Source organism: Pogona vitticeps, chromosome 2 (assembly GCF_051106095.1).
Source record: "Pogona vitticeps strain Pit_001003342236 chromosome 2, PviZW2.1, whole genome shotgun sequence".
NCBI classification, from domain to species: domain Eukaryota; kingdom Metazoa; phylum Chordata; class Lepidosauria; order Squamata; family Agamidae; genus Pogona; species Pogona vitticeps.
Window position 1 is genome coordinate 228,836,996 of NC_135784.1, and position 24,890 is coordinate 228,861,885.

General features: G+C 40.0%; 1 protein-coding gene across 21 annotated transcripts in view; it reads right to left on the bottom strand.

The window, feature by feature from the left end:
- The window catches only part of KDM4C (lysine demethylase 4C), a 345,084-nt gene that overhangs the window by 90,962 nt on the left and 229,232 nt on the right, over positions 1-24,890 (bottom strand). For 20 of the 21 annotated variants that reach the window (XR_013541488.1, XR_013541487.1, XR_013541486.1 and 17 more), the window contains 2 exons: positions 16,421-16,476; positions 3,502-3,610 (listed from right to left, as the gene is read on the bottom strand). Coding sequence is in view for 16 of the 21 variants with exons in the window: in XM_072992136.2 (XP_072848237.2) it covers positions 3,502-3,610; positions 16,421-16,476 (165 nt within the window). In the remaining 5 variants the exon portion in view is untranslated. Of the gene's footprint in view, positions 1-3,501; positions 3,611-15,354; positions 15,631-16,420; positions 16,477-24,890 lie in introns of those variants that run through there. The other variant, XM_078385043.1, reaches the window with a different exon arrangement.

The following is a 24,890-nucleotide window of genomic DNA, read 5'->3' on the forward strand; positions in this document are numbered from 1 at the left end:
AGACAAATGCAACATTACTCATATAGCCAGAGATCCGTACTGAGGCATTTATTTTTAGCCACAGGTCGGACCCACAGATACATTACTCCAATCTATGATACTCTGGGATCCATATAATTATGTTTTTCATAGACAACTATGTTGACTTGCGCCGAGGAAGAGGAAAAAATTGGGTCATGGAGTCTAATCTCCCAGTTTTTGTTGTAAAATGGCAAACAGGGCTGTTATAGTTGCTTGGAGTGCACCTAATTTAATATGGAGAACACAGTCCACAACTGTTTCTGTGAGTACAAACTGTGCTCCGTGGAAAATTTACAACAAACTGTAGATGCATGTCATTACATTGCAAGAATCCAGAATACCATTTCAATTAAAAATAAACAAACAAAACCAGCAGTCTGCAAGGCATTGCAGCAGAAATGATAAGGCCAATGACGAAAACTGATCCTTCCTTTTGTCTCTCTCTTTCTTTTATTCTGTTCCACCCAGTATTCCTTCCAAGAGGTAAGTGAACAAGAAGTCTCCTTCCCTCTGGACTATCCCTTCTTATTCCAAACCATAATTAGACTGAAAGAGGTACATGGACCCCCAAAAATGTAGGCTTTCAGAGAAGGAATATGACAGGTAATAGAGAGTCCCCCTCCCTACCTGTCACCAATGTCTATCCTTTTCTAAGAGACTGATGAAATTCAGAAATATGATACACATAATCCAGTGTTATGTAAAAGGCCAAAACACCAAGCAACCAGTTATCAGCTTGCTACATGCCAAGACGGATAGATGCTATCACCTATTGACATCACACTATACAAACATAACCAGAATTTGTTTTGAACAAAAGAACATATTTCATAGGACATTGTAATTTGCTATTGTTTCAACAGAAATAATCTTATTTACTTTTGTATGTACAGTGCGAGTGTGTGCACAATAGTTTATTTCAGCCACACAAATACCCACATTATTATACAATGTTACTTACAATCTTATTGTGTTATTTGTTAAGATAAATATACTTCTAAAAGTTTTTTTTTTCTGTTTCCCAGTAAGAGAAATGTTAGCTGACATAATGCAGGCAGTGAAAACAAAAACATTCACAAACCAGGATTTGCAAAGAAGCATTTTTTCCAGTGATAATAAAAAGAGAAAATTCTGTAGGGCAACCATCAATGAACTGTACAATTGTTGTAACTGACCATTATTTCAAGATTATTTTCCCCAGACATCAAGCCTTTACTCACAACACTGGTTTTTTTGTGAAGATGAGCATTGGTAACACAAAAATCCAAAACATGCAAACTGTTCATTGCTTGAGTAAATTGCTGTTCATGTCCTACTATGGCTTAGTATGCATAATAAACTTCCTATGTATAATAAACACCTATGTTCATGACCTTAGCAAGTGTCAACAATCTCCTTGTTTTTAGATATGGACATCTCAATCATAAATTGATACACGAAGTGAAAACAAGGGTACAGAAACCATATGAATTCTGATATGCTACGGTCCATTTAGGTTCAGAAATCCAATACGATATGGTACATTTAGGTTTCTTATGACAAAGGTTTGTTTAGGGTGAAAGATTATTGTCTGGCTAGATACACTCACGGCTGAATCTTTATTTAACAAACCAAAGAGCTCCAAAAACTATGAAATTGGTGCTTATATGAAGAAAACTAGGTAACTTCTATAAAGCAGTTACAGAGAATCTGGAACTCTGCCTCTTGCCTCCCTTGCTTCCAGCTCATTAAAAATCCTCCTCCTCTCAACCCATTTCTTTTGCTTCTAACCAGGGGCTTCCTCTGCAACAAGAGGCGAGAGACAATAAAGACATCAAATCACACATCTTCCATGTGGCCTTTCCATTTCTGTAATGATCTCTCTCTTATCCTGACTCCTGCTTTTGGCTCTTTTGCTCATCCTAGGGTATCTAGAGGTGGAAGTGGGTATAGTGGAGCAGGCCTGTGTCACTAAGTAGCCATAAGTGGAAGTCAGAAGTTGCTTGGGCAGCAAAACCATTGAGACTACAGTGCAAGGCCAGAACTAGAAATTATAGTAAACCTGTATCTAGATAGAAAGCAATGCTCCCTCAGGTTCTGGAACTAAACAGAAAAGGACATTAATTCTCCCAGATATGTATCTTGCATTTTCTTAACTTTGTTTAGCAATAAGAGCCTACACACCTCAGTTCCTCATTATAAAAAGAAACATAAACCTTTGTACAGAGCACCTCGGCTCTCTGTGCTACTTAAATTCACAGTCAATTTTCACAAAGAAATGTTTATCCTTAGATGGTGCATTTTAAATGCCTACATAACAGGGCCATATCAGCTTCATTCCTCACTTTGGTCACACAGTCCCCCTTCCCTCCCCCACTGCCATTGTCACCACCATTTTCCCATTCACTGGCCTATTAACGTCACTTATTGCTGCTGATTCGCTCCCTGTCAATCATTATGACAGACATCCAATAAGGACCTCTGAAATAATTTTTGTAACACATCCAAATGCGTTAGGCATGCTGTGGCATTCACCCTTAGTATGCTGAATAGGTTATGCATTTTTCATGTTTTATGCTGATGTGGTTGAGAGGTGGGGCCACCAGAGATGTTAAAAGGCGGAGCCTGAGAGGAGAAGGGGAGAGCAGAGTTCAGTCAGAGTTAGGGAGGGAGAGGGAGAGACAGCTGGGAGATCTGAGGTGTGATTAGTCTGAGGAGTGAATGGTGACCTGTGAGATTTAAGTAGAAGATTGATGCTTGATCAACCTGAAGTAAATACTTATGAATTATTGAAGAAACATCTGTACTTAATAAACCTGTTTTGGGAAGAGGTGAGAACTGGGTGGACCTTCATCTTTCCTAAGTAAAGTACGTTGACTTGGTGATCAATTGGTGGCAGCGTGTGGAGGGGTGTTTGGTTTGCCTTTGTGTGCTCTGTGTTTGGAAGACAAACGGGGGCCACGAGGGGCAAACGTCACACATACATCTACATACAACACACATAATGTTCTCTGTAGCTTATAACCAGGCATTCAAATTCGTTCCTTTAAAAACTCAATTTAACAAGTGATGTAAAGCTGAAATCTACCACACTAAGCTGGGAAGTAAGCAAGAATGCTTTCAGCAGAGGGGGAGTAAAGAAAGAAAGTGGAAACCCAGATAAGAAGAAGCCTCTATACAAAATATATTTTGTTGAAAGGTATAAGTTATATCCATGATTCTTATTTGTCTACCTGTTGCGTATATAAAGAAATGCATTTATGGGCCTTATACCATTTTACCTGAGGACCTGGCAAAATGCCCAAGAAAACTGACCATGCAAAATACTGATTCACACCAACCACATTTTAAAAACAGAAGTTAAAAATTTAAAACAGACGAAAGTACTTAGTGACAATTCTAAAATACAATTCTCACAATCATTCTCTATGAAATGTACATACATTTCAAATTCGCACAATCATGAACTATATATAAGATGTTTGGGCTATTACTGCTTACCAGTTTTAATCTCTGTAAAGGTATCCTGCTTGTGTCTATTGGTCTCCTCTCCGTGACATCACCAAATCTGACTTCAGGAATAGCAATTGCACACATGATATGAGCCCACCTGTAAATCACAGTTGCACATACAAGAAATAAATACAAGCATTAAAAGAAACAAACAGAAGAAGGATGTACAGTCATTTTCCCACTACATTTCTCAAATTTCACAACATGTACAAATCTCTCACCAACTTAATGCTTTTAGTTCTATAATGGTTTAAAATTCACTTTCAAACATGTCCTTTGTAATTTCTCAGGCAAAGATATCAAAGTATTTCATTCCATTTAGCAGACATTTTCTTAATCTATATTTTCAAATTTGTTTACTTCCAGCAGCACTCAATTAAGATACTTGATGCTTAATTAACATTTAGCTAAAAAGCTGCCTGCAGAGACAGTATAATAACTATCTGTAACTAATTTAAAATAGTGTGCAAATCTATTAGAAACTTAACTGTATAGCAATACTGATGTTGGGAATAAAATAACGGCCAGGAAAAAAATACAAGTGAGCAGCCCCATTCAATGAATCATCTTCCCCATCTATAGTTATTTAATTTATTTCTAACTAGTTTTCAGGGTTATTTTTTAAAAAAGATTGTAACTTCAAACATACTTCAACACACATACACACAAATCAGATCACAAAGACAAGCAAAAAATATTTAAAACAACAAATAATACATTTTACTTGTGTAATGTATTGTCCTACATAGGGGCGTCCTTCAGTCTCAAGGGACTATGATAATGTGCTCTGTATGGAGGACTTGGAACAGTGTCTAGTGTGGTGAAGAAAGCCAATTTGAGAGTGACAATCCCTTCCACATTGAAGACAAATACAATCTGTCCCCTGTACAGCTCCCTGATTTTGCTGGTTTCGGGACTGCCTCTTTGCCTGCTGAACAAGTGTCTCTTCAAATTGCCTCCAGGCTAAACATTCAGATGTCAAGGTTTCCCATCTGTTGAGGTCCATTCCTAAGGCCTTCAGATCCTGCTTGCAGATATCCATGTATCGCAGCTGTGGTCTCCCTCTGGGGCGATTTCCCTGCACTAATTCTCGATATAGGCGATCTTTTGGAATCCAACCATCAGCTATTCTCAGGACATGTATACATGCTTAAAATTCCAGCTCGTTCCAGGACTACTCTATTTGGAACTTTGTCCTGCCAGGTGATACCAAAAATGTGTCGAAGACAACACATACAGTATGGAACATGTTCAACTTCCTCTCCTGCCATGCACAAAGGGTCCAGGACTCACTGCAATACAGGAGTGCACTCAGGACACAGGCTCTATAGACCTGGATCTTGATACATGTTGTCAGCTTCTTATTGAGCCATACTCTCTTTGTGAGTCTAGAGAACATGGTAGCTGCTTTGCCAATGCATTTATCCAGCTCAACATCTAGGGAGAGAGTGTCAGAGATCGCTGAGCCAAGGTACACAAATTCATGAACAACCTCCAATTCTTGTGCGGAGATGGTAAAAGAGGGAGTTGAGTCCACACCCTGGCCGATGACTTGTGTTTTCTTCAGGCTGATTGTTAATCCAAAGTCTTGGCAGGCCTTGCTAAAATGATTCATGAGTTGTTGGAGGTCAGAGTGGACAGACAACAGCTGCATCATCAGCAAAGAGGAAGTCCCACATGCATTTCAGCTGGACTTTGCTCTTTGCTCTCAATCTAGAGAGATTAAAGAGATTTCCATATGATCTAGTCCAGAGATAGACAGCTTCTGTTGCAGTTCCAAAGGCGTGCTTCAACATGATGGCAAAAAAGATCCCAAACAGGGTCAGTGCGAGGACACAGCCCTATTTCACTCCACTTCGGATGTCAAAGAGATCTGATGTTGAGCGATCAAAAACCACAGTGCCCTTCATTTCCTCATGAAAGGATCTGATGATGTTAAGGAGTCAAGGTTGACATCCAATCTTGGGAAGTATTTTAAAAGGCCATCCCTGATAACAAAATCAAAGGCCTTTGTGAGATCTATGAAGGCCACAAAGAGTGGCTGTTGTTGTTCCCTACATTTCTCCTGCAACTGTCTGAGGCAGAATACCATGTCAGTGGTGGATCTATTAGCTCAAAATCCACACTGTGATTCTGGATAGACTCTGTCTGCAAGCACCTGGAGCCTCTTCACCACAACACGGGCAAGCAGCTTCCCTACAACACTGAAAAGAGAGATGCCAAGGTAGTAATAGCAGTCACCCCGTCTCCTTTGTTCTTATACAATGTGACGATGTTTGCATCCTTCATGTCCTGTGGTGCTCCACCTTCCCTCCAGCAGAGACAAAAGATTTAATACAGCTTGGTGGTGATGATCTCTTTAGAGCACTTCAGCAAGGATGTTATCCTTTCCAGGTGCCTTGGTGGAGGCAAGGGAAACCAAGGCTGCTTTTATTTGTTCTAAAGTTGGTTCGCTGTCCTCTTCGGTTACTACATTCTCTCCGGAATATAGCTCAGAGTAGTGCTATACCCAGCATTCCATCTGCTGTGCTCAGTCCTGGATGATCACGCCTGTAGCAGACTTCAAGGGAGCAGATTCCTTCTGTATTGGACCGAAAGCCTGCTTGATACCATCATACATTCCCGTGATGTTACCTGTGTCCACTGCTATCTGTATCTGAGAGCAGCTGAAGCCAATAATCGTTGGAACATCTCCTGGCAGCCTGTTGAGCTTTGCTACAAGCAACTCAAAGAGCCTGCAAGTTGCACTCACTAGGATAGGCTTTGTATGCTGCTAGAGCTCTCCTCTTATCCTCTATGGCTGGCATTAACCCCTCTGAATGGGCTTTGAACCAGTCTGCGGTCTTTTTGGTCTTCTTGCCAAATGTGGACAAGGCGATGTTATAAACAGTGTTCTTGAAATGTTCCCATCATTCAGGTGCATTTGCATCAGCCAGGCCTGGAAAGTTTCCTCAAGCGCTTGGGCAAAATTCTCCACTTTTCTTTGATCATGAGTCTTGTTGATGTCAGTATGTGTTCCTTCCTTTTTCATGTGATACAATATCTTTGTTCGTATTTTACTCTATTACACACCAGGGAGTGGTCGGTATTGCAATCAACACTCTGGTAACTGCTTGTGATCATAATACTAGGAAGGCTAGAATGTCTAGTGAGGATCAAATCAAGCTGATGCCAATGCTTCGATCCTGAATGTCTCCAGGAAACTCTGTGTTGAAATTTCATAATAAAGAATGTTTTGCTGACACAAATACCATAATAACAGCAAAAATCCAGTAAGTGTTGGCCATTTTACTTCATCTTCCCAATGCCAAAACGGCCTAGACAAGTGGGCCAAGAATTGTGATCAGCACCAACTCTAGTGTTAAAGTCTCTGAGAATGAACAATGGCTCTCTCTCAGGGACTTTTTTGTCCTACATAGAATATTACTCAAATGATAAGAGTTGGGTGGAGTACCATAAATAAGCAACAGAATACCAGAGTAACACCAAACTCCTTATCAGGGACCTTTTTAACAAAAACAATCTCTGCTACATTTTTTCTACAATTGATTCCAATCTATACACACCGGGACACTGGAAAGAAGCCTCAGGTTTTTAAGTCATCAGAAAAACTTTCCATCTGTATGAAGGACTCCAGCTACACAAACACCCAACACATTTGTACAGAAGGTAGGTCATATGGGCATGGTATAATCATGTACAGTAACCCATTCCTGTACAAAATCCTTTATGTTGCAGAGCATACAAGTTTACACATACTATTCCATGCAGAACTGGGGGTACACAGTTTTCCCCACCACACTCACAGCGCTTGGTGAGGACAGGGGAGATGGCCTTCTCTGTCCCCACTCCCAGACTCCAGAACTCCCTCCCATGGGAAGCTTGGTTGGGCCCATCTTTGCTGTCCTTCCACAAGCAGCAAAGACCTTTCTCTTTAGGCAGACCTTTCCTTAATAATTGGTGGTCTATGAGAGGAGTTTTAAATGGCTTGTTGTTGTTCTGTTGTTTTAAATGTGTCTTAATATTGATTTTTTTTAACCATTTTAATATAATACAGTGGACCCTTGACTTACAGACGGCTTGACTTACAGACTTTTTGAGTTACAGACTTCTCTGGCCGCAAAATTTAGGTTTGACTTGCAGCCTGAGAATTGACTTACAGACCAGAAAAAAACCAAAATGGAACAAAAACAGCCTGTTATGGGATTAATCGGTTTTCAATGAACTGTAGGTCAATGGAGACTTGACCTACAGACTTTTTGACCTGCAGCCACCATTCCAATACGGATTAATTCCGTAAGTCAAGGGTCCACTGTACTTGTTTAATTTGTCAAAAATTTTGTATACTTCTGATTTTAGCTTTTAAATACTGTTTCTAATTATGTAAATTGCCTTGGGCCCTTTTAAGGAGAAAGGCAGGATAAAAATATTTTAAATAAATAGATAAATAAATTTGGCAAGTTTGATTTCCATCAACCATGGAATTGTCCCCTCCTCTTGGCTGCTGAAATTCCGCCACACCCATGTAGAAAAACTAACATAAAGCAATGATTTCTGTCAATTTGTTTTACATGGGGGTGCCCTGTTTATTATCAAATTTTGACAACAAAACACCACAGAGCATTTAAAACAAACACTGATTACTTTAAGTGGGATCCGCAATTGGCACCAAAATTATTTTGTGTAATTTTTAGGAGTGTCACACAGATGGCACTGGAGGCTGCATTATTTCCACCTCTAATGTAGAATCTCATGCTAGAATTCAATATGTATTGGCGCTGATTAACTTGATTTTGTGTGTGTGTGTGTGCAATATCCAGCTTTCAAGGGGAGTAGTCAGCCTGCATGTTATTACTGAAACACTACAATGGCAAAATTGTCTACTACTGAACACCTTTCTACTTCAATTCTGTGCTTTGAGAATACGCAGTGTTTGACTTCAGTCTTTGAAACAGAATATTGATCTCACAAACAGTATTATGTCAACTACCATATTATTTTCTGGAGTATAGTACACTGGCCAAAAGTTTGATGCATGAATTATGCTCATGTAAGACCAATGATGTAATCAACAGGAGGAGATTGGCAGTAGCTCCTCTATCTTTTGTGGCTTGGCTAACCCCTCCTCCCCCAATAAGACATAAAGTGGGCACGTTACCAGAAAATTGTACAACAGAGATCTCTCCAACTGGAAAGCACTCTTTAATTACTAGCAATATCCCCCTGCTAGTGACATCATCAGCCTTACATAAGTGTAATTTTCATAACAGGATTTCAGGAGAGGTGTAAAAATAAAACCAAAGATTCAGATCCAAAGCTATTTTAAATCGATGAAAGCTGGATATTGCACACACAAAAAAAATCAAGTTAATCAGCGCAACTGATTATTTTGTTAATAGTACAATTGCTTTTATCACAGTTTTAATGCCCCAAACTATAGAATTCCAGCACTAAAAGAAATAACTTGAATGCAAAATAACACTACTGGACTTGTCCATGCAAAAAATGACAAACGAGCTTTCATTTGTTTCTTGTATACTATCATCATCAAAAGCTGAATGTGGAATATTTAAGCATGAAAGAATAATAAAACAAAACTTTAATATAAGTTTGTGGAAGTTACTCACAAAGTAACATAAACCTAACTTAGCAACTTAATGGAGAGGTAGTTGCACCTTTAAGTCAAAGAAAGGAGTGTTAGTCCTTTTTTTTCAGTGATAAAGTATAATACTGTAAAATAAATTACATTTTGGAGCTGCCATTTGGAGTGTACATCTGCTAAATGTGATTTGAAGTCCAACAGTATATTTGGTGTAGGTATAAGGCAGTTGTAACAGAGCACCAATTTATATTTGAACTTTCTACAGATTTAAAGAAATACTGTAAAATCCAGCTGTCCATTACAGCAGATTAATCAGAATTATATACCGTATTTGCCAGCATACAAGATGACTTTTTGGCCCTGAAAAACATGCCTCCAAGTGGGGGGGTCGTCTTGTACGCCGGGTGCATGTCCAGCAAACCCTCCCTCTCTCCCAGTGAAGTCACTTACCTGGTAGTAAGACCGAGCAGAGCCCCACTCCTAGCCTGGGAACAGCCTGACTCTAGCGCCGAACATCTGACTGTCGGGAACAGCAGAGAGGAGGCAGCCATTTTGAGATGCGACCACATGGCTGCTGCCTCTCAAAATGGCTGCCGTCTCTCCGCTGTTCCTTCTTCCAGCAAACCCTGGCTCTCTCCGAAAAGGAACCAAAAGGGGCAAAAGGAACTCTCCCCATGATGCAGCCAAACCTGAATCACACATGTGGAAGAGGGAGTATGTAACATACATCCCTGCTCTCACCTGTCCGTCACAGCTGGGCAGTGGAACATCAGCCAATGAGGGGACGGAGGGTGGTGCAGAAGGGAGAGGAGCTGGAATATATATAGGGGTGTGTGATGTGTGAGAGATGGGGAGATTGATAGATGGAAAGATTGAGAGTTAGTGATTAGCATGTTAGTAGGCCTGTGAGCCAAATAGTCAGTGAGGGAAAAGTCTGTGTGATTCAATGAATGAGAAACAGTGATTTACAACTTGATTATCTACCTGTGATTTACTCATTTTATTTTATTATATCAATAACCAAGTTTTGTTTTGAAAGAAACACTTGTTCTTTTTGAATATTGATTATAAGTGGTGGCAGCAGTTGAAGAGGAAGAGTAGTGAGCACTCCTGGAGGCCTGAGTGGATAGAGGCTACAGGGTAGTCTTATATAGCAAGTACAGTGGTGCCTCACACAACGATGTTAATTGGTTCCAAAAAAATCAACGTTGTGTGAAACATCGTTCTGTGAAACACCATTTCCCATAGGAATGCATTGAAAACTGGTTAATCTGTTCCAATTGGAACGGATTGCCGTCCTTAAGCGAAAATCCCCATAGGAAACATCGTTGAGTGAAACAATGTTTCCTCCATTGGAATGTATTGAAGCCGACTCAATACATTTCAATGGCTTTGCGAAGTCCGTTTTTGCTCATTTAAAAGTGCCTTACAATGTTTGGAACAGGTTTTAAATGCTTGCAATCGTTAGCCCACCTCCTGAACCCTATGCAAACTTAATTTGGTGTTGTTCTGAGTCGTCCTTAATTTTTGGTGATTTTTTGAATTTTCTCTCATTGGAATGCATTGGAGGGAAAGTCCAATGCATTCCAATGAGAGAAAATTCAAAAAATCACCAAAAAGTAAGGACGACTCAGAACAACACCAAATTAAGTTTGCATAGGGTTCAGGAGGTGGGCTAATGATTGCAAGCATTTAAAACATGTTCCAAACATTGTAAGACCCTTAAAAATGAGGGAAAACGGAAGAGCTTCAAAAGCACTGAAGCTGGCTTCAGTGCTTTTGAAGTCTTTTCCGATGTCCCTTTTCGCTCATTTTTAAGTGTCTTACAATGTTTGGAACATGTTTTAAATGCTTGCAATCGTTAGCCCACCTCCTGAACCCTATGCAAACTTATTTGGTGTTGTTCTGAGTCGTCCTTAATTTTTGGTGATTTTTTGTTTTCCCTATTTAAATGCATTGAACTATCCATTCAATTGATTTAAATGGGGAAAATAAAAAATCACCAAAAATTAATGAAGACTCAGAACAAAACCAAATTAAGTTTGCACATGTTTCACAAGGTGCACTATGGAATCCAAGCATTTAAAACAAGTTTCAAACATTTTAAGACACTTTTAAATGAGCAAAACGGACATCGTTAAGTGAAATTCCCCCATAGAGAACATCGTTAAACGATGGGGGAAATTCCTCAAAAAACCCCATCGCTGTGTGAATTCATTGTTGTATGAAGCAATCGTTGTGCGAGGCACCACTATATATAACAAACTCTACATTCTGAGTGGGAATGTTGGGGGGTCATCTTATACGCCCAGTCACCTTATACACTGGCAAATATGGTAAACAGAATTGACAAGTATATAGTGAAGTCGGGGGAAAATATTTGTCTCCTGCAAACACACCATTAATGGTTTCTGAAGAAAAGTTTTAAACACAGAGTTCTCCAGAGGTGCCTAAGGCTATACACAGTATTGACAATGGTGCCAATCAATTCCGAGAAATTATTCAGCTTCAGACAGCCACACATGTGCTTTCTTTATGGCAACCACTACTTTACTTCTCCATGTAGATCCACAAACCAGAAAGGATACAATGGTACAGAATCGCCCTATGTAATAACATTTAAACACAGTTTCATGCTTATCTCTGTTCAGGAAAAAGAGAGAAAGCTATTTGTTCGAATACATATGAAAAGCCGGTATAAATCCATATACAAACCCAGAGAATCAGAAGATAACTAAATAGACACAGAATAAGGAGGGTGGGGTCTTTTTAAAATTATACATTGTGAAGAGTTAGGAAGAATGGTCAATTCACATCCTAAAAAGGTTTTCAATAATCTAGCACAGCAGTCCCCAACCTTTTTGCGTGCCAGTTGGGGTGTGTGGGCTCCGTGTGCAAGGAGGGTGGTGGGCATGTCATGCTTGCGGGTGGGCATGCTGTGCTCGTGGATGGGTGTGTTGCACTTGTGCACATGTGTGACAATGCGACACGTCCCTCCGTGAGCGCGACACACCCACCAGGCGGGCGGAGGGGTGGACCCCTGATCTAGCACATTCCCTAAAAAATCTGGGAAACAATGTCCACAATCCTATTAGATCTGCCCACCAGGTAACACCATCTACATAACTTTCAGTGGTGAATTGCCACAAGTTAAGAAGTCAGTGTAGCTTCTCCTGTTGTACACTAGGCACGTAACACAGTCTGCAGTAGGAAATGCCCATCCTTATTTTTCAACTTGTGGCAATTCGATACTCAACATTACGCTGCTGGTATTACAACAGCAGAAATATACTGATAGGATTCTAACTAGTGAAGCAGCAAAATTGCTATGGACACAACTTTATTCAAGATTATTTATTATCTCTTTTGGAGCTTAATGTTTAATGGTCATTCGATTTTGTTGATTTGGTTTTTTGTTTTCCCATGTTATTCTTTATATTTCTATTATTATGCCATTTTATGCTGATGTTGAGGGGTGAGGCTATTTGTTGTGGAATTGATTCTCCTATTCACTGCCCAGAGTAGTGAATTCTGTTATAAATTGTAAATATGTAATAGACATCAGAATTCTTTATTAACTAAAGGAAATACATACTTACATCAACTTCAGCCAGAAAACGATTAATACGGACATTTCAATATTATGGAGCATGGAATGTACACTGTTTGCCCAACATTATTATTTGTTTGAGAAAAAAATTCTATCTAACACACCAGTATTTTAAATGGGAGATAGAGGCACATTAACATATTCTGAAAGCTTTATTGCACGTTCCATAATCCTCACCCTTTTTAATAACAGAAACATAGGTAATAGGGTCTATTAAGAGTAAAACAGTAATAATTTGTTGCTGTTGTTTAGTTGTTAAGTTGTGTCCAACTCTTTGTGACCTCATGGACCAGAGCACGCCAGGCCCTCCTGTCTTCCACTGCCTCCCGGAATCGGGTCAAATTCACATTGGTAGCTTTGATGACACCGTCCAACCGTCTCGTCCTCTGTCGTCCCCTTCTCCTCTTGCCTTCACACTTTCCCAACATCAGGGTCTTTTCCAGGGAGATTTCTCTTCTCATGAAATGGCCAAAGTATTGAAGCCTCAGCTTCAGGATCTGTCCTTCCAGTGAGCACTCAGGGCTGATTTCCTTCAGAATGGATATGTTTGATTTCCTTGCAGTCCAGGAGACTCTCAAGAGCCTCCTCCAGCACCACAATTCAAAAGCAGCAATTCTCCGGCGGTCAGCCTTCTTTATGGTCCAGCTCTCACTTCCAGACATTGCTACTGGAAAAACCATAGCTTTGACTATGTAGACCTTTGCCGGTAAGGTGATGTCTCTGCTTTTAAAGATCTGTCTAGATTTGTCATCTAGCAAATGTCAAGAAGCAAATGTCTTTTAATTTTGTGGCTGCTGTCACCATCTGCAGTGACCATGGAGCCCAAGAAAGTAAAATCTACCACTGCCTTCATATCTTCCCCTTCTATTTCCCAGGAGATGATGGGACCAGTGGCCATGATCTTATTGTCGTTGGTTTTTTATGTTGAGCTTCAGTCCATTTTTGGCACTCTCCTCTTTCACTCTCATTAAGAAGTTCTTTAATTCCTCCTCACTTTCTGCCATCAGAGTGGTATCATCTGCACACCTGAGGTTGTTGATGTTTCTTCCGGGAATCTTAATTCTGGCTTGGGATTCCTCCAGTCCAGCCTTTTGCATGATGTATTCTGCATATAAGTTAAATTAGCAGGGAGACAATATATAGCTTTGTCATACTCCTTTCCCAATTTTGAGCCAATCAGTTGTTCCATACCCAGTTCTAACTGTTGCTTCCTGTCCCACATATAGATTTTTCAGGAGATGGATAAGGTGGTCAGGCACTCCCATTTCTTTAAGAACTTGTCATAGTTTCCTGTGGTCCATACTGTCAAAGGCTTTCGTCTAGTTAATGAAGCAGAAGTAGATGTTTTTCTGGAACACTCTGGCTTTCTCCATAATCCAGCGCATGTTAGCAGTTTGGTCTTGAGTTCCTCTGCCCCTTCGAAATGCAGCTTGTACTTCTGCAAGTTCTCAGTCCACATACAATCCCCTTCATGGATTGCTGCCTTGTCATGGCAAAGAGGCTTGAGTAATTCAGAGAAGCTATGGGCTATGCTTCTATACAAGGGACGTGGTTGTGCTGCAGGTTAAACTGCAGAAGCCTTTGTGATGCAAGGTCAGAAGACCAGCAGTCGTAAGATTGAATCCACGCGACGGAGTGAGCTCCCATCGCTTGTCCCAACTCCTGCCAACCTAGCAATTCAAAAGCAAGTAAATATGTGTAGATAAATAGATACCACCACGATGGGAAGGTAACGGTGTTCTGTGTCTAGTGCTGGCCATGTGACCAGGAAAACTGTCTACGGACAAACGCTGGCTCTACATCTTGGAGATGAGGATGAGCACCGCATCCTAGAGTCAGACACGACTAGACTAAATGTCAAGGGGAACCTTTACCTTTACTTATGGGCTATACCATAGAGGGCCACCCAAGACAGACAGATCATAGTGGAGAGTTCTGATTAAATGCAATCCACCTGGAGCAGGAACTGGCAAACTACTCCAATATCTTTGTTGAGAAAACTCTATGGACAGAAAATACCAACCCCCACCTAAAAGCCTAATACACTGTGAGTATTCATAGCACTGGAGGTATGGCTTAGGTTGAGAAATTTGTGAGATCACCACAGCTGAGTTAGTCATGAAGCCCTGAAGCCTCACCAGAATAAAAGACAAACATCTTTCCTGTAAACTTCCAATAACACTTTTACAAAGTTGCCCTTAACATTTTAATGTAGGTAGGACGTAGTTAAACAAAAATGTGGCAATTTTAAACTTCTGAGACCACATAAAATAATAAGATAGAAGTGAAAATTAGATAGGATAGATAGGTGGTTTTCAATCTTTGGTCCTCCCGATGCTTTAGACTTCATCTCTCAGAAGCCCCAAGCAGCACCCCCAATGGTTCAGGGTTCTAGGAGCTGAAGAGAGAGGAAACACAGGACTATGGAGACTGCAGAGAGTTATTCAAGTGGATACAAACTCATTTACTAATATTCAAAATATTACAACATCAAAGAAAACAATAATATAATATAATATAATATAATATAATATAATATAATATAATATAATATAATATAATATAATAAAAAAGGAAGCTTCCCCCCCCCCACCCAGGAGTTAAAAACATATTATATCATGAAAACCTGCTATAGTAAGTGATTTAGCTTTACCTTTTTGTCCCTACTAAATAATGATTGTTATTAAAACAATATGGGAATATTTTTCTTTATCATAGTGCCTGCAGAAATTATACCAGCTACGGCCCTACCTGGACGAGCGGAGTCTCATGACAGTTATACACACACTGGTAACATCCCGCATAGATTACTGCAATGCGCTCTACGTGGGGCTGCCTTTGAAGACGGTCCGGTGACTGCAACTGGTCCAGAATCGAGCTGCGAGGCTGGTGAGTGGTGCGGCCACTGGGGAACATATCAAGCCAATTCTGTATAAGCTACATTGGCTACCAGTTGCTGCCCGGGCCCAATTCAAAGTGCTTGTTTTGACATATAAAGCCCTAAATGGCTTGGGCCCTGGATACCTGAAGGACCACCTCCTTCCATATGAGCCTACCCGGCAGTTAAGATCTAGCCAGGGGGCCCTTTTGAAAGAGCCGTCCCCTAAGGAGGTAAGAGGGACGGCTTGTAGAAAAAGGGCCTTTCCGGCAGCTGCCCCCAGACTATGGAATGCCCTCCTGACTGAGATTCGTCTGGCGCCGACACTGATGACATTACGGGACCAGGTCAAAACCTTCCTGTTCCAGAAGGCTTTTAATTGAAATAATATTAGCTGTGGGTCCGATGGCAATTTTTATATATATTTTAATTGTATTTTAATGGTTTTGAATTTTTATTGTATTTTAAATGTTGTAAGCTGCCCAGAGACCTTTGGGTAGTGTGGGCGGCATATAAATAAATAAATAAATAAATAAATAAATAAATAAATAAATAAATAAATAAATAAATATAATATAATATAATATAATATAATATAATATAATATAATATAATATAATATAATATAATATAATATAATATAATTGCCCTGTTTCTCATAACCATCTTCTGAAACACCTGGAAAACAGTTCCAGGGCCAGACAGTAACACTAGGTCAAATGAGCCACTTGTAATATCCCCACCAGAGTTCTGTATTGTCAATAAAATCACAAAGCTAAAGCTGAATGAACATGACTTTACTGGATGAGTCGCTTACTTTTTGTCTGTAGTTTGCTTGAGTGCACCACCTCTCAAATTACAGAGACAACATTCCTGTGAAAGAAATGGGAAAGGAAAAAATAAATCATAACTGGCAAAAAGCTGTTGCCACACATTTGATTGTGAGGTACAAATAATTAATGCTGCAATGAACTGGTTTTGGAATTAAAACTGAATTTGTCATGTTAAGCCCCTTGTGCTTTTGCTGACATATTCCAATGGTTTTAACCAGGTTCATCTAAAAGGTTGATTATGCTACTTGAATATTTTTGACCACAGACATTCTTTTAAAGGTTGAAATTGTATTGTACCAAGTTTAGCTACATTGTATGTATTATGTGCCATCAAAGCACTTCTGACTCATTAGAATCCTAATGTCATTTTGGAAATATACAAGATATATATTCAAAGAATGATTTTTTTCATTCCCCCCCCTGGTGAGTTTTCATGGCTGAACAAGGATTTGAATAAGGTCCCCTTAGGCCTAGGCTAAAATTACACTTTGACAATAAAAATATATTTATTGCAGGTTAGCTGCAAACAGGTGCAAGATTGCTTGTAACAATGCCCATGTCCTTTTTCCTTTACATTAATCAGGTGTATATGAGCTTGCACACTGCCATCATGAACATGTTGAGGGCTCAGCACACATGATAGGAAAGGCTTGCTCCACTTCCATCCCCCTTTTCATTAAAAAAGGTTTTATGTACATCTTTGGGTGTGTGATTTCATTAATTTTTTTAAAAGGAAACTACATCCACATATGCAAAGAAAGGAATAAAGGGAAAAAATGGAGATATAATGATGGTGGAGGGAGAGAGAGGAGGTAGTGAACAGGGGAGAAGTGACAGACACTGGTGAATCCACTACCTAGGATTTTTGTTTCCTGGAGGCTCTGTCACCTGAACACCAAGGGGGTGCTCCTGTTTTATTTTACATAACCCCCCCTTACTGAATTAAAATAGCCCCCATAATAGACATGAGCAAAGGAGAGGGGAATGGGAAAGAGTGGACAGACAATTGGAGGGGGGGGGAGAAGTGGTCCTATACCACCCAAAATTGTGGTTTATTTGTAAAATCCGGAGCAGAAAAAAATTGACTGGGCACCATTTAAAGCCACAATAGACCTTGGTGATCCAAATGAATCATTGCAGATTTGACCCAGTTTTTCCCAACATGCAGTTTCAGCTCTAGTCTGATGCTCCATCTACTGCACCACAATGACCACTCACCATTCCGCCACTGCCACGGGCTCCACACTCCCTTCCTATCGCTCCAGAGCTAGTGGTGGATTAACCACTCCTGGCAGAAGGCGGGATGACGAGCCTCTCTGCCAGGTCGAAGAGTGCTAATCCACTGTGAGCTGCAGAGCGATAGGAAGGGAATACGAAGCCCGCAGTAGTGGCAGAATAGTGAGTGCAGATAACCCTCGTTATCTGCACCTGTGAGGGGATATTCATATTCGTATACAAATACCTGATCTCTAATCATGACTACTAGTTGTGGGAATTTATAATTTATTTCATCTGGCATATAATTCAAATGTATTCAATTGCATGCCATTATTTCTTTATAGATGAGTTGCTTTACATACCTAGTCACAGTGAAATCTCATAATAATAGTATGTAATATCACAAGAACAAACTGGTGCAATGAGAAGATGTTCTCCACTCTGTGGTTCTAGATAGAATTGATTTTGTTGATCAAGACACAGCTTTTCATAAAACCTCTTTTCTTTATCTTCAACAAATTTCATCACATACGTATGTGAAAACTGCAATCCTACTTAGTTACTCAGAATTAAGCCCACTGATCTTTCTGAGATTTGGTATTTGTCGCGTAACCCCGGTGACCCCTGTGTGTTTTGCCTCTCACACAAGTTCACCTTTGGACACGACTTGTTCTTTTTTGCCACCAGAGGATATTATCCTCACTGTATCAATTATGAGTCTCACACTCTTGCTGCCAAATAAAACAAGATTTATGTAAGGATAAATAAGTGAACCACAGAAGGAAAATAGTGGAGATTCTATTATCATTCATTCATTAAACGTGGATGTGATTAATAAGCCTGCTTGTACTCATTTACTTTAATCAAAATCTCAATATTTTCTAACAATGTACTTCTAATTCCTTTTAACTCTTTAATATCCTCTAACTAACCAACAGCTCAATCTCTAGTCTAAACACGTCACAGTCTTCTCTCTGTCTAAACGCTTCACCATCTGTTTTTCTAACTCACTCTCTGTCACACGCAGTTCTGTTGACTCCACCCTTCTGTCCTGTCATTGGCTCCTGCACTAGAGCTCTAAAATGACTGACAGGAGTGACGTGTGGGCTGTCTGCCACAGTATTAAATAAACATGCATAGGTTTGTCTTTTAAATATGAGACTTCTTGCCAGAGAAAAAGCATTGTTTTTTCTTATCACTCCCTGCAACTTCTTAGACATATCAAAAGTTATGCAAGAAACTAATAGATCTGTGACTGGAACCTATACTGTCAATTCTCTGTTTGATCTACAGTGTAAAAATAACTATACTGCTAACTTCAAAATATAAATCTTTGTTAGGTTGCCTACTCACTGTAAGCCATCCCACTTTCAGCTATATTAGCACCTCTCAAATATTTACAGGTTCTTATCACATTTTCCCCATGTCATCTCCTTTTCCCCCAGCTGTATATATTAAGCCCCCTTCCTAACCATGAATACAAGAATTTTTAATCCTTCCTTAATTTTTCTTGCTACCTTATCTATGTTGTTATCAAAATAACGTGTTGTAATCCATACACAAGTGTGTGCTCTTGTGTGGCCATATTGAAACTGAGCTGAGAAATATTTTATCACTATAGCATCAGTATTATGATCTACACACTAGCGGGGAAGCTATTAAAGAAGTTAACAGGAAGATAACAAATTTCTCAGTTAGCTGTTTGTTAAATCCAATATTAAATACATATTCTTAGGGATGGCTTGAAATAGATATTTGGAATCCCGTCATGCAAAAGCAAACAAATAGAGGAAGAACCACTGCTTATAAGCATCATTTCTTTGTGACAATACATGCCATTAATATCTGCCTTCCACACTTCATTGAAATTGTCCTCACTACAACAAATAAATTATTCCCTCACTATCAAATCCCAACATCATTATTCTGTCCCCATCATGTTTGACCACTCACTCCCCTGATAAATTTGACAATTTTCTTTTCTGTGTAGCATTTGTGTCTTAGAACTTCAGGGTTTTATTTTTAACTGGTTATAAACCTGACAATGTTATCTTCCAAAATTTCCACTGAAAGCATCTTCTCCACCTAGTTCTTTTTCACTGGTAATATTCAGCCACTTTTATTGGCCCCCTAACACTTTCTACAGAATATCTTTGGTGTTCACTACTTCTTCATATATATTTACAAGCTAAATATGGTGGCCAATGCAAGGAGAGTGAACTTTTGCTTGAGCAAGAAAACCTTGCCCTCTTTCACTGGCACTTCCCTAATTTGTTCTGGAGGAGATTCTGGGGCAATCTATTCCACTCATGGGTGCAATTCCCTTGCTAGGGGTGCGACTGCTGGGTGTTCATTTAAATCCAATCCATTCTCACTCCCACCAAGCCATTCTCCATATTCACTGATATTGACTTCCATTATGTTGAGCAGACACATCTTACTTTATTTTTATTTTTCTCCTTAATTTTGCTCCTTTATTTAATACTCCATCCATACTGAGTAAAAAGGTCCTTATCCTTTAATGCAGCCCATGGGTTTGCCCTTTATGGTTCTGTTATCACATTTGTAAGTACAGTGGGGTCTTGACTTGAGAACTTAATCCGTATTGGAAGGCGGTTCTCAAGTCAAAAAGTTCTCAGGTCAAATCTGCATTTCCCACAGGAATGCATTGAAAACCATTTGATCCGTATCTGCTCTTTTCCGTCCATAGAAACTAATGGGAAGCTGCTATTCTGCCTTCGACCACTAGAGGGGGATATTTTGTTTCTTTTTTTCTTAAGTCAAGAAAGGTTCAGGGAAGGCAGGGAAAATACAGTCCAGGCAGTACAGTACCAGGCAGTTTCAAGACTGTCTCCCAATCCACTCTCTAAACGCTGGGAGGAGTGAGGAAGCAGACAGGCACCCTTTTCACTGGCCAACAGTTAACTGAAAGTTCAAATTTTGCACTTTTCCTGCCTCCCATGTGATTTTTTTCAGTTCTTAACTCAAATCTAAGTATGTAAGTCAAGTCAATATTTTCCTATGAGAGTGGTTCTTAAGTCAAAATGTTCTTAACTCAAGCCGTTCTTAAGTCAAGACCCCACTGTACGGTATCCCAATGCATGCAGTGGCTTAAGAGCAAATTTGAAGTGCAGGTGCTCATTATGACCATCCTCTTAGCCACAGTTCAAAGGAGAGCCACAAAATGCAAGAAATTAGGCTGATTTATATCAACAAATCAGTTTTATCAGTTGTCATCATCTAAAAGAGGGCACTATAAGATGGCTATGGAAATTCATGACCCACCCTACCTACTATTATGAGTCAGAGAACATCCGGAAACATGGAGATGTTCCTGTCCCTGTGATTCAAGAAGTGACGTTTGCAAGCCCCAATCCTGCTATCATGCCCACCCAAAGCTCTTCAACTTTCTCTAAAGAGTCTGTTCACTCTCCTTTATTACTCATTACTATTTCTTATGGAATGCTTATACAACGTCATCTTGTTTCTTCGTTCTTCCAGCTCAGAAGCCACCTGTTATGCAGAGATTCTGTCATAACTCAATAATCCACACTGCCAAATTAAACCAAGTATACTTAACTGTATTTGGTCATATTCATCTCTGATTCTTTCTCCCATATCCTCTGTTATCTTCTTTCCTCACCCGCACACCAAGGTTTAGGTTATCAGCTCAGGGGAGAGATATGTCTTTTTTCTTATCTAATTCTGGGAAGTGCCATGTACATTGCCAATGCTTAAAATGTTTAAAATATGTTGTCTATAGTAGTGGGAAAATATAACTTCTAGATTATGTTCATTATTTTGTTCAGTTGGAAATGGAACTCATTTGAATACTGATATTTTCTGGCTGAAGCTAGGTATGGATTAGCCTGTCTGAGAATATTATAATGGTTATATAATTATAACTTTATAGCTTCCACCATTCTCCCTCCACTCCTTCACTAAAGCTTAGAAGAAGTTTTGATGTAATTCCAGTTTTCCTTCCTGTTTTCAACAGTATGATCTTTAATTTACAAATGGGTGGTATGCTGGAACCCAGAGATGTCTTTTTAAAACGTAAATAAATAAATAAATAAATATAACTTGAGGCATAAAATGACCTGCGAATACTTGCATGTTTAAAAATTAATGCAGCTCAGTTGTGCTTGAGTGCCTTTTATATTCCTTTGGTACTGACAATCAAGCTACAAAGTTTCCTTCACAGTGTCATGGCTGACAGGCAGACAGTCAAAGCAAACCAAGGGTCTGAATGTACATTCCTTGATAATTGGGTCATACAACGAACTGAGCATTATAACGCTGTAACTTCTCTCTTTTTTGCAAGACCAGCGACCCCCTCAGTTAAGAACTCAGCTGAACAAGTATTATGTTATTAATATGAGACAAAATAAAGTTCATATTAATAACACAAAACTTGTTCAGCTTAACACTTTAAATATGGTATTTATTCATAAAGCTAGTTAGGAAAAAGAAAACCTCCTGTTTGAATAATTGAGTGGACATGGCTATTTTAATCCTAAAAGACAAGCATAAATAGTTTACCCAGCCAATATTCATACGTATCTTTGTATCTCTTATAAAATCCAGCTGTTTTAAGTTCTCTGAAGAATATTATACAGCAACATTCAAAATTCTTTAAACTGTAATTTCTTACAGATGTTTCCACAAAACAGATACAGTGGTGCCCCGCATAGCGAGGTTAATCCATTCTGGATTAACCCTCGCTATGTGAAATCGTCGCTAAACGGAACGTAAAAGCCCATTGGAACGCATTAAACATCGTTTAATGCGTTCCAATGGGCCCTAAACTTACCGTTCAGCGAAGTTTCCTCCATAGCGGCAGCCATTTTCGTGCCCTCGGTAAGCGAGGGGAGGGCGCAAAAACACTGCGCGCGGCCATTTCGGGCGTCCAGTGGCCATTTTAGAACCGCCGAACAGCTGATTGCCCTACTCTGTGGGAGGCTTGGGGGGCAGCGGCAATAGGAGGAGAAGAGGGAAAGTGGGGGGAGGACACGTGAGCGCGTGGCTATCCTCCCTTCGCCTGCCTGCCTCACCTCCTGCCTTCCTCCCTGGGGGCGTCAGGAGAAGGACGAGGAGGAAGAGGGAAAGCAGGGGGTGGCGGGTGAGCGAGCGCCGTTTCCCTCCCTCCATCTGCCTGCCTGCCCGCCTGCGTTCCTCCCTGGCCAGTGCGGCCCCGCATCACTCTCGCGGCGGCGGCGGTGGCTCCTTCCTGGCACCCGTCTTCAGTAAGCGAGTTTTTTCCATAGGGACCGACGCTTAGCCTCCGCATTAGCGATCCCGGAAAAGGGATCGCTATGCTGATTTGTCGTTATACGGTGCGCTCGTTATGCGAGGCACCACTGTATAGTGAAAGCAGAAATAAGAGCCCTTGTCAACCAAGGCAGTAGAACACACTGCTTCCAGAGAACAGGTAGATTCCTCTGACTATGATGGAAGGTGGAAGATATTTGTATTTAGTATACTTTGGAAGGCTGTAAATGGCAGATTGCATATCTAGGTAATTGTTTATAAGATAACCTACCTTTGCCACCCCTGACAAAGAGTGATGACCTTAGTAATTTGCTAACACTGTCAGATAAGCACTGCTAAAAGGTGTGCCCCAGCCAAGCACTCCAGAAGAGATTCCATTTTCTCTACAAGTATCTCTTATCAGAGCAGGTCAGAAGGTTATTTCCTCATCAAGCACATGCTATAATGATTATATGTGAACATAATCCTCAATTTAAATAGGCCCATTAAAAAGTATGACGTTTATGGAGTGTAAATGTGGAGAGAGTCTATTAAAATGAACAAAAAACTACAAGTGTCATTCTCACAGTAAATTGATTTGTCTTTTTTAGTCAATTATTTTCCTGAAAGCTGAAGGAAAGGGGGCAAAAAGGGAAGGGAGAGAAATCATCTTGAAGATGAGATGCTCAAATATGTTCTGTATGAGCACAGAAGTGTACACAGTATAGAAGTACAGGAGCAAGTCTGTGCAAAAAAGAGTACACAAAGAAGTATGGGTACACATTTTGTTTGAAAAGAGAGAAGAACCATAGTGTCCTACAGATTTAATTCTGAATGTGTTGCTGAAGGATGGACTGAAACTTTCTGGCTCATTTGCTACTCTCTGAAAAAGACTTACAACAGAAGAACCAAAAATCTTAAGTACACCAGACAAGACAGCACCGTAACACTTTTCCTCTGCATTTCATTATGCTGAAAATAATGATAGCCCTTTTTTTAAAAGACATCATGGTTTCTCTTGCATAAACACAAATATATAAGATGTCTAGGTTTTTTCAAATACAGTGGTGCCCTGCATAGCGAGGTTAATCCATTCCGGATTAACCTTCGCTATGGGGAAACATCGTTAAGCAGAACGGGGAAAACCATTGGAACGCATTAAACTTCATTTAATGCGTTTCAAATGGGCCCAAAACTCACCGTTCTCCGATGTTTCCCCATGTTCCGGCAGCCATTTTGGGTGTCCCGGCGTCCATTTTGGGTGTCCCGGTGGCCATTTTGGGTGTCCCCAGCAGCCATTTGAGTGTACCAGCGGCCATTTTGAGTGTACCGGCAGCCATTTTGAGTGTACCGGCGGCCATTTTTGGTGTTCCGGTGGCCATTTTGGGTGTCCGGCAGCCATTTTAGAACCACCGAACAGCTGTTCCCCCATCGCAATGCGAGCATGCACTCGCATTAGCGATGGGGAAATCCGCATCGCAATGCGGATTCATTGTTAAATGGTGCGCTCGTTATGCGAGGCACCACTGTATACAGAGGTCATCTTTTATATAGATTTTAGGCAACCTCATATCCATTATAATGATGAAGTAAGTTATTAACATCAAAATTGCCTGTCTTGACTCAGAAACCACAGTGGCTTTAACAGAATACTACAGTGATTAAATATAAAACTGTGCTCAGGAGAGAAAAAATACTGTTCTAAAAATCCATGCATTCACAGCATTTCAATTAAAATAACTATGACATTATATACAAATGTCAAATGAGGGTTTTACATGAACTTGCTGTTAACATTATATGGTACTTTGAAATTGTTACTCACACCCACTCTTATACTCTAAAAAATTTCTAGACTTTCATGTTATGTCAGAGCTTCTTTCAGGGACATATTGTACTGCCTTTCTCACAACCTACAGAGTGAATGTACATAATGCATCTACTAAACAACTCAATTCATTAATTATGCCTGTGCATTTTTGCAAT